Below are 18,912 nucleotides of genomic sequence, written 5' to 3'. Positions count from 1 at the left end.
CCTTTTAGCTTTCGTTATTTCTTCTCCCCAGGCTGTAGATGACAACCGTCCTGAGGAGAAGTACTACTACCAGTTTCAGCTAACTGGAATCAGTGATGGGGGACTCATAAATGAGTCTAGCAGCACAGCAAATATTACCATGGCCGCCAGTGATTTTCCATATGGAGAGTTTATATTTTCACGGGAACTGTTGCAAACAACAGAAGAAGAAAAATGGGTATTAGATTAAAATTCCTTTCTATGTAAAATGTGGACAGATATCAATCTTGTTGCTAGATTTATACTTCACTTTAGAAAAAAGGAAATCAAAGATTTACTCTACATTTATCATAGCACATCCTCCAGAATGGCTGGCTGAGGCTTTTGGAGTTTTTTAATTCTCTGAGAAAGAAGGCCATCTGCTAGGTTACGCGTACTCTGTACTGACTAAAGCAAATTGTTGTCACCTGACAGAACCGTTGAAAAGATGCCTTTAGAACAGTCTCTTAAAGGCAACTGTAACAGTAAAACAAAGCCGTTTCTTAAAGAAAGTGTCCTCTTTCCCTCAGGTTAACATCACTGTTGTGCGTTCCAGGGGATCCTATGGCAAAGTGCGTCTTTGCTTTCAGATAATAAATGGGACTGCAGAGGAGGGAATTGATTTCACTCCCACAGTAAGGGAATTGTTGTTTGAGCCACATGAGGAGAGTAAAATGGTTTTGGTTGAAATTCATGATGATGACTTTCCTGAAGGTCCTGAAGACTTTTCAGTGATGATTACCAAAGCGGAACTCCAAGGAAGGTAAAGATAAAATTCCCAGTTGATTGATCAAAAGCAGAAGAATAAGCTGTATTTGGAATCTGATCTATCTGCATAAAGTCACCACTGGTTTTCAACTGTTTTATTCTAAAGTTGCCTAAGACAGCTATAATAGTAATCATAATAGAAATTGGAAGTACAGGGAACCCTTTGTGCATTAGTATAAAGATTTTGCTGATTAAGATTTATTGAAGTTAAAACTCCATACATAACATTCAAGTTGTCAAGTTCATGAAATTCAAATAACAAGATAAAATTATAAAGAAAAAAATGAAAGATACAGATTTCTATGAATAAACTACTATTTTTGCATATATATAGTTTGAAAAAGTATGACCAAAGTGTTCAGTGATGACTGTCAGAAAACAAAAGCATTTATAGTAATTGACAAACTGTCATACATACATCTTAATGCTTTCACAAGAATTTTGTATATAATTTTCCTTTTTATGTTCTTGCAAGTGGATTTGATTTTACCATAAAAGAAAATGGTCTACAGGTGGATCAGCCTCCAATAATAGGAAATACCTCCACAGTGCGAGTCACTATAGCAAAAAGTGACAATGCAGAAGGCGTCATAGAATTTGACCCACGGTATATCCTTCTACAGGGTAAGTTCACCTTAAGTTTTCAGTGTGGTTTAGAAGATATTTCTGTGGGTAGGGCATAGATTTTTGAAATAAAATATCTGTGATAACTTCTCAATTCTTCTTGCAGTAGAGGAGGATGCCGGATTAATCATGATTCCTGTTGTGAGAAAGCGTGGAACTTATGGCTATGTAACTGCTGATTTTCTTTCTCGAAGTATTTCTGCACTTCCCGATGGTGTTGACTATATCATCCATAATAATTCTGTCGTTTTTTATCATGGCCAGAACCAGAGTTTTATTTATATCTCTATTATAGACGATGAAGAAAGGTAATCAATTTTTCAGATATTTATTCACTAATTTGCTTCTGATAAATCCTTTTTTAGCATGTGCAGCATACCTGCATGTAGAATTGAAATTGAAAACCAAATTTCTACAGTGCTGAAAAATCACTTAAATTTAAAAGGGAAAAAAGATTATATCATTGAAGTTTCATAGTTTGTTATAAATTTTATGCAAAATAAATACGTTTTTTTCATTAGATTACCGGAAATATTGGGTGTTACTAGTATTGCTGTGAATAATAAATTATTTTGCCTATTTATTTTTTTTTTTAATTTAACATGAATAGAAAATAGAACATTATTTTTATTTCAGGTATCACCATTCTTTGCAAATGGGAACAATGTTCTACTGTATGCTTTCAGAGCTGACTTCTGTACACCTTTAAAACAAATCCGGTTGGATTCATGATGGAACTACTAAGTACAGTTTTAATTATTTTTTTTTCTCGGGTATCTCAGAATCTCTTTTTCTTTTCCCATGCAGTGAATTTGCAGAGCAATTTGAAATCCAGCTGACAGGAGCCACTGGTGGAGCAGTCCTTGGGCTCCACCTAGTGAGCCAGGTCACTATTGCTAAAAGTGACTCCCCCCAGGGCATCGTCCGATTTCTCAACCAAAGTCGAATTATTCTTCCCAATCCTGATGCACCCATGGCAGTGTCCCTGTTGCTGGAAAGGACTGGAAGATTGTTAGGGGAGACACAGGTGGGCCCTGGCTATCAAAGGCTGAATGCTTTCTGGTGACTAGGTGAAAAAGCTCCTGCATTTTCCTTCAAGAGCTTCTCTGTGACTGATTTCTAATAGGATAATTGTGGCATTTTATTAAACATGAATTGCATCGTGTTGCCGTATAAAAGAAAATGTTGTTATTCTTTTAATCTTCTCTTTCTCCTCCTGCTTTCTTTCTTTTATTAGGGTCTTGTGTACTTTGTTTCAAACTAGCTCCTAATCCTAACGTCAAAAATATGGTTAATTTGATGCATCACCAGTAAATTAATTTAATTAAATTGGATTACTTCCTAATGCTGTTGAAACTTTTTTCAGTAAATTGTTAATTATGAGTTTTCTAGATTTTTTTTTTTTTTTTAACTCTGTACAAACCATTGACAAAGTGAAGGTATAAATATGAACCAAGGTAGACCTTTAACAGCCTTGGCAAGTGACTGGAAGATTGGCAGTAAAGGCCATCAGTTCCTCCTCTCCCCAAGTAGAAATTGCCTTGCTCTTTGACTTTTTCTAGAAGCCATTTGAGAAAACTGGAAAGCAATTAAAGTGGCCAAAATAGTAATTTTAAAGTGCTGAATATGACTCCTCAAAAGCAATCTAATTTGTGGGAAATTTTGAAAAGATTCTAGCTTTTAATCACACTGAAAAAGTATGAATCATCATTTAAGGGATCAAAAACTTCTATTGCAGACTCTTAAAAAAATATTTGTCATTTTCTGCCTTGATATCACACTTCACAGGGAATGGTTTTGGTCATGAGTACTCATTTGGGGAGCTTCGCAAAACAAATCGCGAAAGGGAGAGAAATAGAAAGAGGCCTGTGTCCTTCCCATTATGTGCTAAAGAAATCTCAGTTTCTCTTATTTTCTATTAGTGATATCTAGAATTTCACAGACTGGCATTGTGGCTAACTGACACTGCAGAATTTTCATTTGTAACTTGTCATGTTTATTTTTCCGAAGGATTATATATATTCTGTATGTATAGAGTTAATTACAAGAAATTTTTTTTCTGTATGAACAGCAAAGATTTAAACATAGCTCGCTACCAGATACAAGAATTTCTATGTCATTTGTGGTACTCTGACGTTTCTCCCAGTGGGAGGCTATTATAATATAACATCACCTCTCTAAAGCTGAAACTGGTATCTTCCACAGATTAATTGGGACATCTTGGGACCCAATTCAGAAGAGGTTTTATCTCCCCTGAATAGTGACATTGGTGACCCTGTGAATGGATCGTTCTATTTTGGAGAAGGAGAAGGAGGTCTGAGAGCTATTAATCTGCAAATCTATCCTCATGAAGATGTTGAAGTTCAGGAGATCTTCATTATTAGACTGAGCCTTATGAAAGGTGAAACAGAAATAGATCCTAAGGCAAAAAACATTACACTAATAGTAAGTCCATATTATTACTTTTCTTTTTTCTGAGATCTCTCATAGTATTGGTGTTTATCCTGCAATGCTTTTAAAAATTAATAATTATTGCATAGTTTGTCATTTGGCCTTTTCGTCCCTCATACTACTTAGGTGCTTTGTAACAGCTTCACTTCTTAAAAAAGAAAGCAAAGAACCTGTTCAGTAAAAATTGGCATATAAGCCCTGACCCGGCCCTTCATTTGCAGACCTCTGTTGTTCTCTTTGGAGAGAGCGTGGATTGGATCCTCATTTCTAAATGTCAGTTTGTTGTTCATCCCTTCTTGACCTCTTCGTCTGCTTCAGCTATTATATATAAAAGAAAGGAGAGAATCTGACTATTGCAGAGCATGAGAAATGCAGAAATTTGTGGCAGAAGGCAGAGGGAGTTTTCAAAGACAAATTATTGCTCTAGAGATACGAGAGCCTCTTATAAGGCTTTTATAAGATGCCTGTAAAAAACCAAATCTTTCCTAGAAACTGGATTTCTGGGTTTTTTTTCTGGTCTGTGGAGTCTTGATGGAATTGCCTCCTATTTCCACCAACTCCACAATTTCTCCCTCAGGGATGCAGGTTTATGCCAGGTGGCCAAGAGGGCCAATGGCCTCCTGGCTTGTATTAGAAATAGTGTGACCAGCAGGAGGAGGGAGGTGATTGTCCCCCTGTACTCAGCACTGGTGAGGCCACCCCTTGAGTATTGTGTCCAGTTCGGGGCACCTCGAGGTGCTGGAGCGAGTGCAGAGGAGGGCAACGAAGCTGGTGAAGGGCCTGGAGAATAAATCTGATGAGGAGCGATTGAAGGAGCTGGGAGGGTTTAGTTTGAGGAAGAGGAGGCTGAGGGGAGACCTCATCGCTCTCTACAACTACTTGAAAGGCCATTGTAGAGAGGTTGGTGCTGGTCTCTTCTCACAGGTAATTGGCGATAGAACAAGAGGGAATGGCTACAAGCTGCAACAGGGTAGGCTTCGGCTGGACATAAGGGAAAAATTCTTCACAGAAAGAGTGGTCAGACACTGGAATAGGCTGCCCAGGGAGGTGGTGGAGTCACCATCCTGGAATGTGTTTAAGAGTCGTTTAGATGTGGCGTTGAGGGATATGGTGTAAGGGAGAACTTTGTAGAGTGGAGTTGATGGTTGGACTCGGTGATCCCAAGGGTCTTTTCCAACCTAAATGATTCTATGATTCTATGATTCTATTCCTTGTACTGGAATGTTCCACGCTGGATGCCAATGGAGTGGCTTCTCAGTACGCACTGCTGTTGCAGCTCAGTTGTCAGGCAGTTCACCGTGAATTCCCGTTGCAGCTGGTGATTCACGCAGAAGGATGTGGATGAGCTCTAGACCACAGGGCTGAGTTTGCAAACTCAGAAGAGTTTCTGCACACTAGCCCAAGGTGCCTGAGCATTTCCTGCTTTAATCAGAGAATATTCAGATAAAACCTTTGAAATAAAACTCTGTCCTTTTCTTCCTTGGATAGTGCTGAAAATCTGAAACGGGGTCATTCATGCCTCCTCTGCTGTCTCTTAGTATCCTGAATCCATGCAATATGTTTTCCAAATCCTTTCAAAATTACTTTACTCTCTGAAATGTGTTTAGACCATTTATAATTTACAAGACCATTTAAAATTTACAAATTGTTTAAAGCTGAGGGAGGCTCAACTCAGTGGACAGATTCATCGTCATTGCCTGAATTTCTTTACATATGATGCTTTTATTAATCCAAGGCTAAAAACTTTCCATATTTTTTCGTATTTTAACTCCTGATCAATTTCGATCCTGCTTAAACTTATTTATGTATCATGGTAAGATTTTCTCACAAAAGAGCAAGTTACCCGTAGATTTCATATAACAGTCTTCTTTTGTGTGTTTGTGTGTGCACGTGGGCTTGGTATCACTCGCTTCTCATACCTTGATGGTCCTGACTGCTGGGTTGGGTTATTTTATTGTCTCAGTCCTAATCACTAATCTGCGGTTGAATCTTCTTAAGAGGAGAAAACTCGGAAGAGCTATTAGATACGTGCCCTGTAGCATCTAGCAGTGAAAATCTCAATGATTTGAACAAGAAAACAACTCACTCTACATTTCTGATTTTTGCTTTGTTTGTTTACTTTTTTACAGATACAGAAGTTTGGCGATCCCAATGGAATTGTACAGTTTGCTCCTGAATCACTAACAGAGAATAACTATACAGAACCCTCAGCAGTGGAAGGGCCACGAAGTATTACGCTGTTTGTCAGACGAATTCAAGGCACTTTGGGAAACGTAACGGTATTCTCACTCTTTTCCTAATAACCAGTATCATCTGAAATCACCCTCAGTATCAATGTATGGAGGAATATTTTTTTCTGTGCCTTTCTGTAGCTTGTTTCTCAAATTCATCTCTGAAACGGTGCCTTTTAGACTGCATTTAGGACAGACTCAGCCCTAGTACTCATGGTTTGGAGAGCCAGATTCAGCCTCCTCTGCTCAGGAAAGAAAAAAAGAAAAAACAGCACTGCAGCGACGTTCTCCGTTCTCTCTTTCTCCCTCCCCCTCTCCCTGTGCTTTTGATGGGAGAAGAGAACAGAGTGCACTTACATAGTGAGCTTCCTTTGAGATCATCACAATTTTATTTTTTCTAAGCATACCTAAAGGCAAGAATCAGACTATTTTGAACTATCACTCACTTTTTTTTTTTTTACCTGAAGTTGTTTAGAAGTCAGCATTTTAACAGTTATTCCTTTCATCAAAAAAATAATAAGTCGATTAATAAAAGCATCTGCTGGGTTCAGTGAGAACTCTTCACCCCTCTTCTGATGTGAGGAATCTTGGAAAGAGGAAAAACAGCAAGGATGTCTTGATGTAAAAATAGAAATATTTTTTTTTAAATGGCTCAGGGATTCCATATAGTTTTAAATAAATCTTCTGAAGATATGCAAAGGAAATCTCTACATTCATGGTAGTATTAGAGGAACAACACACCCTTCTTTTGTAAGATAGTCTGTGTGCCTCTTTCTTTGCATACCTAAACCAATTTCTATTTTACCTACTTAAAACCAGCCTGTTCCATACCCTGTCTGTACTGAATCCTGAATAGGAAAGCTTCTGACTCTCTGGGTAATTTTGCTTTCTTTTGTTTTGTGTGTTTTCTAAACTCATTTCAGGTTTACTGGGAAATAGGTAGTGAATCTGACATCACGGGTGACTTTCTTAGGACAGAGGGATCTGTTGTCATTGCCGACCAGCAGAGTACGGCTGAGATAATTATCTACCTGTTACCTGATGATGTTCCAGAACTGGATGAAAACTATGTGGTGCAGCTGGTTTCTGTAGAAGGTGGAGCAGATCTAGACCAAGAGAAAAGGATTTCGAAGATCAATGTGTTTGCTAATGATGATCCTTATGGAGTGTTTGCCGTGTACCCTGATCAGCAGTCAGTACTGGTAGAGAGAAACCTGGACCGGTATGTTCAGATTAATGTAACTCGACATGCTGGGGCGTTCGGAGAGGTGCTCGTTGAGTACCATGTCTTGTCTCATCATGAAGAAACGCTAACTGAACCCGAGAACGAGGTGGGATACCTCACAGTAAAAGACGGTGCCAGCTTTGGAGTGAAAAGAGTGCCAATAAGCAACCAGGTCTGTATTATCCTTGTAGCTCCTGTGGTATCTGTTGTTTCCGTTTGTGTTCATCACAATACAAATGTGCTGGAATAAGATACTCAACGCTCAATAGTACCCACCGTGACGAAGCAGAAAAGAGAGTTTTAGAATTATGAATTCCCTGTTTATGCAATAGAACTGGGCTCAAATATCACATTTTCAGATAATAATTGCAGAATCACTGCTATGCATGTGTTCAAATACTCAGTTTTTCCTTCCAGCGTTGCTTTGTGTTACCATCAGTTCAATATATTATTATTATATGTATGCAAATATTTTCCCAAGTTTCCCTTTTGGGTTGTAAATAGTGATCTGTCAGTGCTGACTCACAAAGCAGCAGGTAAATTTACCTTCGGTTCTCTCTGTTCCGTGTTTTTTTGTACAGTTTTACACACTTATGCACTTACATCCTTTTTACACCCATCTTGCATCTTTTTAATCCTAAGGATTAAAGTCAAGCTGAGGCCCTCTGTGTTAGATACAATTTATTAAAATGGCAATAGTTGCTCTACAAACTCCCATTCCAACAATCTGCTAGTAAATCACATTCACAGAATTGATGTTTTAGCTGTATGCACTTGGAGAAACACAACCAACAAAACACTTGTCTTGAAAACACTGCTTTTTGTATGCAAGTAGAACAAAAACTTCAGGTTGTTTTGCTACTTAATTCTTTGAACTGGTGGATATAATGTTTTTAGTGGAATTAAATTTCTGCCTTTTTAATTAAATTCTCTCTCTCTCAAAGGCATTTATTTTACTGGGCTTGAATTTTACTCTGGAACTGATTAACGTAAGCCTGGTTAGGGGAAGTGCCAAGGATGTGCCTAAAATATTAGGAAGTGCAAAGTCAGCTGTTCTGCTTGTCCCTGAGGAAGCTGCCAATTCACAGGTCAGTGGGCTGGCTGCAGTGTCACATTCCTACCACGGAGGGAAGGTGCACTCCATTACCAAAGGTAGCTGCTATAAGAATTCAATTGGCTCCTTGAAGTTTTCGTCATTGCTACCACTTCAATGACTGGCAACACTCCTCCAGTTATTAGCTGTACTGCGTATTATCTTTTCTCCGATACAAATTCATAGACTCACAGAATCACGCAGGTTGGAAAAGCCCCCTGGGATCATCGAGTCCAACCATCAACCCCACTCTACAGAGTTCTCCCCTACGCCGTATCCCCCAACACCACGTCTGAACGACTCTTAAAGTGTTAATACAGTTTGAAAACGTATCTTCATCTGTAGAATGTAAACAGTGTAAATATCGTGGTTAATTTATACTTTAGTTTACATGAAATGGAAGTTCTGAGACTTAAAGGAAAACAGCTTATTCTGGACAGTGTTACTCCTTTAAGTACGGCGGCCCCAGAGCAGATAACAGCACGTGTGCATTACTGTGTGCAAAAAGAGATGGAGGTTGTGCTGGGTTTTAATGCAGGTGGCAGTGTATTTGGCTGATCAGTGAGTGGGAAATTCTCCATTTGTCCACTTTGTGTGCGAGTGAGAAAAGAGAATTTGCCGCTTCCAGTATGGCGTATGTGCTACAGTTCCCTTCTCTTGCGTCGGGCAGAGACAATAGCGTGCTGAGTTTTTAGCTCTTAAATTTTATGGACGTTTTTATTTAATGATTTTAATTGTCTTGGAGCACAGTTTTGTCTTTTAGTTTGTAATTGAACTTAATCCAAATGGTCTTTCTGTACCATGTATCTATTTATCATTAATTTTGGAATATGCAAATTACCTTTTCGGTCCGATTTGCGGCTCAAAGAAAGAGAAAAGTAGATCAAATTAGCAAGAATAATTTTGCCAACAATGTCATGTGTCAGCAACTTATTTTTCACTGGATACACAGGTAACAATTTATTTTAGACCTATGTGTGTATATATATATATCTAGTACTACAGCTGTCTCCTGTGAGTGTTCAGAGCAGGTTGGTTTGTTTTTCTTTCAAAAAACAGACAGAGAAGGCTGTATTCAGTGTTCTCAGTACTGAAACGTTAGTCATACCGGTTCCTTTTCCCTGAGATCTGAGTCTCAGAAATCTAAGACTTAGAAGTACTGTGGAAGAGTTGTGAAGGAAGTGTGTATATATATTCACGCACTCAAATATACGTACACATACATCCATCTATAGGCACACTTAATTGTTGTAAAACACCTGTTTTATGAAATACAGTATGCTTTCGCATATGTTACTGCCCATTTTTATTCAGTTTTCTATAACAAAATCTGCTATGTTTCCACAGGTTGGCTTTGAATCTGTGATTTTACGACTTACAGACATTGTAGCAGGGACAGGCCAGGCTGTCATAACCAGAAACGGAGTTTATGGCTCTGTAATAGTCAGCTGGATTTCAGGATACCCACCGGACCTAACCACTGCCTTTGCTCAGCCAGGCAATATTACTCCTCCGTTTGGTAAGTACATGTCTGAGGAAACGGCTGTGAGAGCTGCGTAAGTGATGATACCACCTTTAAGTTATTTGTACCTCTACACGGTTCCTCTATTAATGAAGAGTCATTAGAATGAAATTGTATGGTCGGATTTTTAGCTGTAAGGCGTATGTTATTTCATGAGCAAAAAAAAGAAATAAGAGCTAAGATAACTACCTATCTGGGAGGCAGGCACAGTGCTACACCCCTGAAGGACAGATTTATATAGGAAAGACCCTTATCATGCAGATTTCTTCTTCCTGAATGGAGGGGAATTGTCATTAAAGTTGCTATCTCAGCACGTTTCCAGGTAAAAGAGTGTTCCTATTTAGTTATTTTGACTCGTGCTCTCTTTTGCTTTTTTTTCCTCCAGGTACTGTTTTGTTCTCCTCTGGTGAGCAAAGTAAAGTAATTTCATTTCGGGCTACTCCAAGCCTAAATAAACTTGAGTCCTTTGCCATCACTTTAACAGCACTGCACAGCAATGTGTCTGGTGGGGCTCGCCTGAGGTAAGAATGTGCGTTATACTTCTGAGTCGCCTCTAAGAATTATGGCCTGTATACAGGTCGCACCTTATACAAATCCCTATTAAATTATTGGTAGCTAGCAAGTGTTAGTGCCTTCTTTGGTAAATCTGTGCCTTGTCTCAGGTGGACACAAGTGTCAGTACTGCAAATCTGACCTGATCAGAACTACAGCTTTTCTCCATTTCCAGTCTATTTCGTATCACTGGGGTCCAAGGTGCCTGGAATGTGTCTAGAATGATGGAGGCAGTTAAGAAAACAAAGAACCAAGATCAACAGTTTTATCCAGGAAGCTGAAGAATGAAAGCAACTCTAACAGTTTTCATTAGTGTCCCTAAAACCCCGTATTTAAATCATCTTAGGTAACAAACATGGTTTAAAATAAATAAAATGAAACAAGAAATGCTCCAAAAATACCTAATTTATATAAACCCCCTTTTTTATCCTTAAGAGCAAACCCATTATGTTTAATGTAATTCTCCATCTCAGCTGTTATCTATTCTTCAAACTATTTTCTTTACGTTCTTCCTTACTAATTCATAGCTAGAAGTGCTATAAAAAGAACGGACATAGAGTAACACTGCATACGGAGAAAGGTATTGGCTTCACCGTATCACAATTTCTCTGGCCAGTCTGAAGGAAGGAAGGAATGAACTGGATGGCTCAGCCCCTGGGATTGACCCTTCTCCTAGGCTTGTCTGTCCTGTGGACTGCTGTCCTCAGAACACCTGTTCACTGTGTGAGTCAAACACCTTGCGTATACGAGGATGACCTTTCCTAGAAAACTTCAGACTACATCCCACAGCGGGTAGAGCTGGCATTTACTTTGAAAAGGTTTTAACTCCTGTAGCCATGGAAAGGGTCCAGTGCGTTAACCTAAATCAGTGTAATTCTAGTGCTATTTTGTAGCCTCCGGCACCGAATAATGGATCAGTTCTAGAGACAAGTGTAAGACCCAAGGTTTAGCAGTCCTAGTCTCTGTGCTTATTTTCTATAAGAAAGGGATATACTTAATATGAACATAGTAGAGCTTAAATTGGTATTGATGATAGGGCTCAGATCTGGAAAAAATGGCTCTGAGTTACGTTATGAGGGGACAATTAGTATTTCAAAGCCCCAGTGTAAGTTTTAAAATAATTTCCTTTTCTTCTCTAGCTTCCTGGCTAAATCTGTAGATCTGCTAGCATCTGTCCACTACACAGTTTTGCCTTGGTACAGGAAGTTTGTTTGACGGTTAAAACTGGTGTTAGTTGGAGCAACTGTGTTGTAATATATCTTCCTGCACAGTAGGAAGACATTGCACTTTCTTTTCATAGAATCATAGAATCTTCATGGTTGGAAAGGACCTTTGAGATCGTCGAGTCCAACCATACACACACACACGAAAAAAAAACAAACCCAGACAAACAAAAAAACAAACAAAGAAAACCAAACAACCTACAACCTCTGCCACTAGAGCGTGCCCTGAAGTGCCAAATATAGACGTTTCTTAAATACCGCTAGGGATGGTGACTCAACCACCTCCCTTTTGCCTTTCCATTTTCTCAGGAAGGCCTTACTTTATCCTTTGTTCCGTATCCTGTGCTGACTCAGGATGCAGTAAGCGTGTGGAGGGCTGCTCAATCCAATCATTCCAAAAACATTTTTCAGGGAAGTTCTTTACATCCTGCCTTGTATGATTGCTGTTTCTTCCCTCTACTGTTACGTTTGGGTTTTTTTACCCACTTTCTTACAGCCATCATTGACTGTTCACCGGAAATTGCTCTGCCTTGGTGTTTTACGTTTCGCATTTCATACTTCCTCACTCGGCTTTGATATCTTTTCTGTTTCAGGTCAGGATTTACAATAGCTGAAATTGAGCCAATGGGGATATTCCAATTTGCTCTTAACTCAAGATCTGTTTCAGTTGAAGAAGATGTTCAAGCAGTCACACTACATGTCCAAAGATTGTTTGGTTTTCAAAGTAATCTCACTAAATTGACATATCAGACCATTCCAGGAAGTGCCAAACCTCTAGAGGACTTTATACCCCTCTACAATGGGGAGCTTATGTTTTTACGATTTCAGACAAATGCTGTGATAGAAATATCAATAATTGATGACTCTGTGTCTGAAATGGAGGAGTTTTTTTTTGTAAATTTGACCGCTGTGGAAATTTTGGATGTTCAACCTGTGAATCCTGACTGGAGTCCACGTTTGAATCCAGCTTTCAGTGTTGCAACAGTCAGTATCCTGGCTAATGATATTCTTCATGGAATACTGAGTTTGGGGCCAGAGTTTGTTTATGTTGAAGAAGATGCCAACAACAGTACCCCCAACACAGTGATACTTCATATCAGAAGGACCAAGGGTTTTACTGGTGATATTGAAGTAACCATTAAAACCTTTGGGGGGGCAAGTGCACAGAGCGGAGTGGATTCGTATCCTTTTGGAAATGTTTATGAAAAATCAAACTTCACATGGGCCATGGAAGGAGAAGACTTTGAGGAACAGTCAGTCTCCCTGACTTTGCTGGACGGAGAAAGAGAAGGCATGGTGTCCATAAAAATTTTTGATGACGATGAGCCTGAAGGACAGGAATTGTTTTATGTTTTCCTCTCTGATCCTGAATGTGGAGCTCAGATTGTGGAAGGAAAGGATGAATATGGATATGTTGCTTTTGCAACAGTAATTATTGCAGGTAATAACTTTTCCCCCAGAAAATTAGTAAATACGTCTGAATTAAATAACAGTAAATAACTATATGTCCTCATAGCAATTTTTATGTAAAGATTGGAATTCTTTTTGATAATAAGCAGGGTATTCTATTCCCAAATATTGAGTTTCCAGATCAGAGGAAGCATCTAATGCACCAAGTCCACCATGCATCCCTTAGAAACATGGCTCAAAAAAACATTGAGAGATGCTGCTTATATCTATTCTTGTCCTGTTTTACTGCATGAAGGCTAATCTTGAGTGTTTTTCTTTCATGTGTAGTGGCATTGCAGGCTTTTTTGTTTTTCTTGGCCATTTTGTCACTTTTACATTGTATGGGGTTTTTACAAAGTATGGAAAACAGTTTCTGTTTTTTTGCTTTGATACTATGCAATTCATATCTGCAGTTGAGTTGTCCTCTGCTTCTGGGGAGGGAGGATAGAAATGGGCTGACATAGACATCAGGGAAGAGTTTTCCTTTCAGTCACCACACGCTGCTGTGAGAAAGTGGTGTAAGAGCTCCATTTTCCCTTAGCTTTTAGATATCTATAAGAATTACCAATTGAATATAAACAAAGTTTAACTGCAGTAGAGATTAAGTTTCAGAAACAAGCCGGGAATTGGAACCGTTTAGATTAATCAAGAAAATTATACATAAGGTCCAACATTTACCGGAAGCTTTGTTTATTTAGATAGTCTTAAAATACAAGGTAGATATTGAGAACCAGAATTAAACTGTGCTGTTGGATGAGTGTATGCAGCAACCAAAACTATGTGCGCAAGAACAGATCGTATAAAACACGTTTCCTTTGTGTGCACCGTCCCTAGAATTCACCATGCAAGTCAGCAGTTGCCTGTATGTGCAAGTTAACCGAAGAAGTATGTGCATAGGCACAGGTTGGAATGTGAGCCTGTATTGAATCTCACAGAAGTGTATTAATATGCTCTAGAGTTACACCCCGAGTCCAATGAGTACATAAAGTAAGAGCAGGAAAGAACTGCATTAAGGAGAAGGGTCGAAACATGTATCTGCGTGTAGCTGTACAGATAGAAAGATACCGCAAGTTAAATATATTGCATGCAAATACGCAAACACACAGTATCTGTTAATCTTCAGTATGTTTAATATGCGCCATGTCGGAACTAGATTGCCTTCCCAATTGCAGAATAAATCCATCACTACCAGTAAAGGGGAAATCCTTTAGAAGCAAGATTTAATGGGACACTGTGTTGACATTAGTTTTCCCCTCTTTAACCCTTTTGGTTTTTTCCTCCACTGCTGTTTAGCTGAATTTATTTACGTTCCCATGAGAACAATGCAGTATTTTGCAGCTCCCTAATTCCACGCACTGAATTCAAGATGCAGGAGAAAAGCTGATGAAACAATTTGGGAAAATGAATGGCTTCAACATCATGTGTGGGATGAATAAGAACGCTGTCCTTGGAAGCCCGTCTTCATCCCATAACCAGCTATGTCCATCTAGGGGCACACTGAGGCCCATCTCTGTTTAGAAAGAATACATTTTAAGGGGTTATGGTAAACATAAAATAATATAGCTGGAGTGGTGTCTCCTAAGGGCATTATAAGCAAGGTTTTTGACACTGTTCTGAACTACCGTAGCACCTAGACTCTTGGAGTCGAGGGACACAAAATTCAGTCAGTATGATGAATGCTGCTGAAAATACAAGCATAGATGGTGCCCGGACTCTTATAAGGAATTTACTTTCAAAAAGACTTACGTGTAGAATCATAGACTCATAGAATCATCTAGGTTGGAAGAGACCTTTAAGACCATCAAGTCCAACCATCAGCCTAACACTGCCAAAACCACCACTAAACCACGTCCCTCAGCACCACGTCTACACGTCTTTTAGATACCTCCAGGGATGGTGACTCCACCAAAAAGAAATTTTTCCTAATACCCAATCTAAACCTCCCCTGGCATTTACTGGTAAAAATAAAATTTATAAATGCCAATATTTGAAGTTCTAGATAAGTATGGAGCGTAAATTAAGAATAGAAATATGGAGAGGTTGGAGGGTCCCTTCCAACTCTAACCATTCTATGATTGTAAGAAATTTTCTTGAGGCATCCCCAAGAGGTACTTTGTAGCACGCTGTTGGTACCTAGTTTTTATATTTTTTTAGCAGTTATCCACATTAAAATTGTAATTCAGTCTCAGTTTAACTTGCTTGCTAATTACTTTCATGGACTGTTTCCTGTACAGGAAGTGATCTCCAGAACGGCATTTTGGGATTCGTTCCAGAAGTACAAAGCGGTCTTGTACTTGATGAAGACTCAGAAAACAGGGAGGTGCTGCTGATTGTCGCGAGGCAACCAAACAGGTGCAGGCAACAGCTGATTCAAGGGCTCTTCCCACACGCTGTAATAGGCTGTGTTGAATCACAGCAGCTACTGTTAGTGGAAGAGGTTACCCTAGAGTTTTACAATAAATCTTTACCTTTCAGCTCCTTTAATAACTTCCCAGAATTTGGAAAATGGGCTTTTAAGTTGTGAATGTGATTAGGTCTGTCACTGTACTGCTATAAACCAGAAATGGAAAAAACAACTATTTTCCGACTTAACGCTGTAAGGGAGCAAGTGTGAAAGTTTTGCTTAAGGTGAAGTATTTGCACCGCTGAAGGTGTAATTAAAATTCTCATCTCCCTGTGTAACGTAACGTAGGCATGAAGACTAAAATGAGCAATTAAGAAGATACCTAAGTATCAGTACTATGCTTACGTCTTCACTCACACAGATACTGTGATTTTTCTAATTAGCACATATATATGTGGTACATTTATGTGTACATTAAACAAATAGGCTCGAGTACTCTACGTTCCTTAAACTGGGAGGAAAGACAAGTTCTGCCTGGCTTTCCAGGCAAATGGCATTCAGCAAGGCACTTCAGCACATCCCTGTCTTCCAGCACCAGTGTCTCCTATTCAGCTAATATCACATTTTCTGAAACAAAAATTGAGAAGTATCTGGCTGCCCTTAATTGCTTTATTTTCTTCCTGTGTTACTTTTCGGTAATCTAAACAGATTTTAGATGAAGGAATTTAAAAAACAAGAGAGAATTTTTCACCTTAAAGCAGTTTGTTCCCTAGTGGTAAGTTTTGAGTAATACCATAAGATGCATGTTACCTCTGTGGTTTATGTTTCCTAAAGCAATAGTGGTCTCCTTCGGTACATGTAAACTCTTTTGATTTGCTTATAGGGCTTTTGAAGATGTGAAGATCTTTTGGCGTGTGACCTTTAATAAAACAGCCGTTGTCCTTCTGAAGGATGGCACGAACTTGGAGAAAGAACTTGTATCTGTGGTGGGAGCCACTACCTGCGTGGCAGGTCAAACAGTGTGCAACATCTCCATTGAAATAAAACCTGATCACGTAAGTCATTATTGCTCATTTGCGTACAGCACTACGGCGTTGAATTGCAATTCATCAGGATGAAAAAACCCTCTGATGCAGAGGAACTGATGTGTAGGACACAGTTTGAAGATGGTAACTTGACCTCTGCTCAGTTCCTCTGCAAACACATGTTTATTTGCAGCCGGGTACTCCCTCCATTGTGACTGGTAAAAATGTGGGAAGGAGATGAGTATTTGAAGAGTAAATTGCAGATCTCAGATTTTTATAGAACAGTAATTAAAAAAAAAAAAAAAAGGAGTTATTTCAGTGAGATGCATATTCATATACTGGACTCTTATCCTTCATGCAGTAATTTTTTCATCTCTCAAAGCACTTCTTAGGGTGGTTTATGGAAAGCATATCCTGGAAGTAATAACACCTCATTCAACAAAAAAACACTTTTATTGCAACGTGTGCATAATTTTACATGCCTAAATCTAGCGCAACGATCTGTGAAAACTCTACTCAATCATAAAGCTGCATAAGAATCTCTTGAGTGTCTAAAAATCTGTCGCTGCGCGCATCCAGCTTGTGAGTAGCGGAGTTCAGTTCAGCAGCCGTCATCCACTAAAGCCGTTGGCATTTGTCGGTCTGGTGCGCCTAAGCCTAAGTGCCTTGAGAGGCCCAGCTGGCACTCAGAAATGCAGACGTCACTGAATTAACACAAAGCACAGCATTCGGTCATTTTTATTGAAAATGGAAGGAAAATATATTTTTGTGTGTGAGCACCTAGTGGTTAGAGCAGTCCCGTAAGAAAGGAAGGATTAATGTTTGTCAGAGTGGGGAGTTTGAAACTTTCCAATAAATTATCCTAACAGCCAGGCTAGCGGCGAAGCTGAGGTCTGGGGAATGGAAAAGGACAAGATGAGAAGGTTTCCACGTTTTTCCTGACTATATTGTAGAAAATAATACGAGATATAGGGTGTTGGAAATAGTGATTTTCCACTAGGGAATAAGGCACATTCTCTTAATTCAGTGAGAGGGCCATTTTCCTCCTTCATCTTCAGATGTTTTCTTTAAGTTACAGAGCCAATGAATAAAATACATACATGAGTGGGGCACAGGCTGCCTGGCTGAGTGATCTGGGATTTTGAACCTGTTTAGCCCAAAGGAATGATATCATTATTTAATGACAGCGGCGCGGCAGCTGCGGAGACGTGCCGTTGTAGCGCACGAAGCACAAGCGTGTGCCACGCTAACAGGTGCTAATGGAAGGCTGCGGTTCCCCATGGCATTCCAGTAAATTTGTGCCTGTCATCAATTAGCCAACATCATTCCATTTAAAGAATTACTTAACGACTCCATTAAAAATATGTGCTATTTAACCCCCTAAATATTTCCTAATTCTTCTCCCATAAGATAGCTTATAAATTAGTGACAAATATGTTGTGAAATGATGAAGTAATACATAGATGCAATAAATATTTTACACTTTTTATGGCATATCTCTTATGATGCGTTCTAGCTTTTGAAAGTTTTTACTTAGTCAGTTGTACTGACTTCATCAGATAAGAGCTGTATCCTGCTTTCCTAGAATTAAAGCAGGATTTACAAAAATCCATAGCTGAAACAAAAAACTATGTTTACTAATTAAAAAATTGTCTTCTATTATCATCTTTTTTGTTATAATGCTATTGTCTTGTAAAGGGCTACGTTTTTTGCTAGCTTGCTAATTCATGAGTGCATCTAATAGGTTCAGATGATGTATTTCCAATTATTTCTGGAATTGGACAGTATGTCTACATGTTGTACATGTCCGTGTTGTAGATACAAAGTCAAAGATAGGGCAACGTGTCATATTGAGATTTAGCATTGCTACCTTATTTTCAAGAAACAGGCATTAAGTTTATAGAATTGACTAGACCTATTCTTTGACATATGAACACTAAAATCCAATAGCCTGTATTTCCAGACTGACACAAGATTTCTGTATATCGAAAACCTCACAAAAGTCTACCGGATAGTATCTACAGGCTTTGGGATTTTGGATAAATTCAGTTAAGCATTCAAATCTAGTGAGATTTGCTCGTAAAAATAGGTATAAACGTGTTAGTGCATAAACACTGAGTCTGTATGTAAAATGTTTTTCAAAACTTACCAGAGTTCAGTACTTGAATACAGTCAATATTAATTGCAGATCTGAAGCTGCATACTTAGACTTCTGTGCATTTTTTCCCACAGGTAAGTAGCTGTGTACAAGCCTTTTTGTCAGGCAAAAATAAAGCGAAAAGGCAAATTCCTCACAAAATGCACAGCTCTGTAACTCCATAATCTGGAAAATGGAGCTCTTTAAGAGTTTACCATCATGTCTTAATGCAAATTTACAGCCACAATAC

At 38.9% G+C, this 18,912-nt stretch overlaps 1 protein-coding gene across 17 annotated transcripts in view; it reads left to right on the top strand.

The window, feature by feature from the left end:
* The window catches only part of ADGRV1 (adhesion G protein-coupled receptor V1), a 304,201-nt gene that overhangs the window by 117,550 nt on the left and 167,739 nt on the right, over positions 1-18,912 (top strand). For 16 of the 17 annotated variants that reach the window (XM_054186136.1, XM_054186133.1, XM_054186132.1 and 13 more), the window contains 14 exons: positions 32-217; positions 549-781; positions 1,262-1,410; positions 1,517-1,718; positions 2,218-2,437; positions 3,616-3,855; positions 5,991-6,140; positions 7,016-7,489; positions 8,262-8,405; positions 9,758-9,929; positions 10,318-10,453; positions 12,301-13,148; positions 15,391-15,508; positions 16,384-16,555. In XM_054186136.1, coding sequence (XP_054042111.1) covers positions 32-217; positions 549-781; positions 1,262-1,410; positions 1,517-1,718; positions 2,218-2,437; positions 3,616-3,855; positions 5,991-6,140; positions 7,016-7,489; positions 8,262-8,405; positions 9,758-9,929; positions 10,318-10,453; positions 12,301-13,148; positions 15,391-15,508; positions 16,384-16,555 — 3,444 coding nt within the window. The remainder of the gene's footprint in view (positions 1-31; positions 218-548; positions 782-1,261; positions 1,411-1,516; positions 1,719-2,217; positions 2,438-3,615; positions 3,856-5,990; positions 6,141-7,015; positions 7,490-8,261; positions 8,406-9,757; positions 9,930-10,317; positions 10,454-12,300; positions 13,149-15,390; positions 15,509-16,383; positions 16,556-18,912) is intronic. The other variant, XM_054186146.1, reaches the window with a different exon arrangement.

This window comes from Rissa tridactyla, chromosome Z (assembly GCF_028500815.1).
Source record: "Rissa tridactyla isolate bRisTri1 chromosome Z, bRisTri1.patW.cur.20221130, whole genome shotgun sequence".
In the NCBI taxonomy this organism is placed as follows: domain Eukaryota; kingdom Metazoa; phylum Chordata; class Aves; order Charadriiformes; family Laridae; genus Rissa; species Rissa tridactyla.
This window is presented reverse-complemented; position numbering and strand designations above follow the sequence as displayed.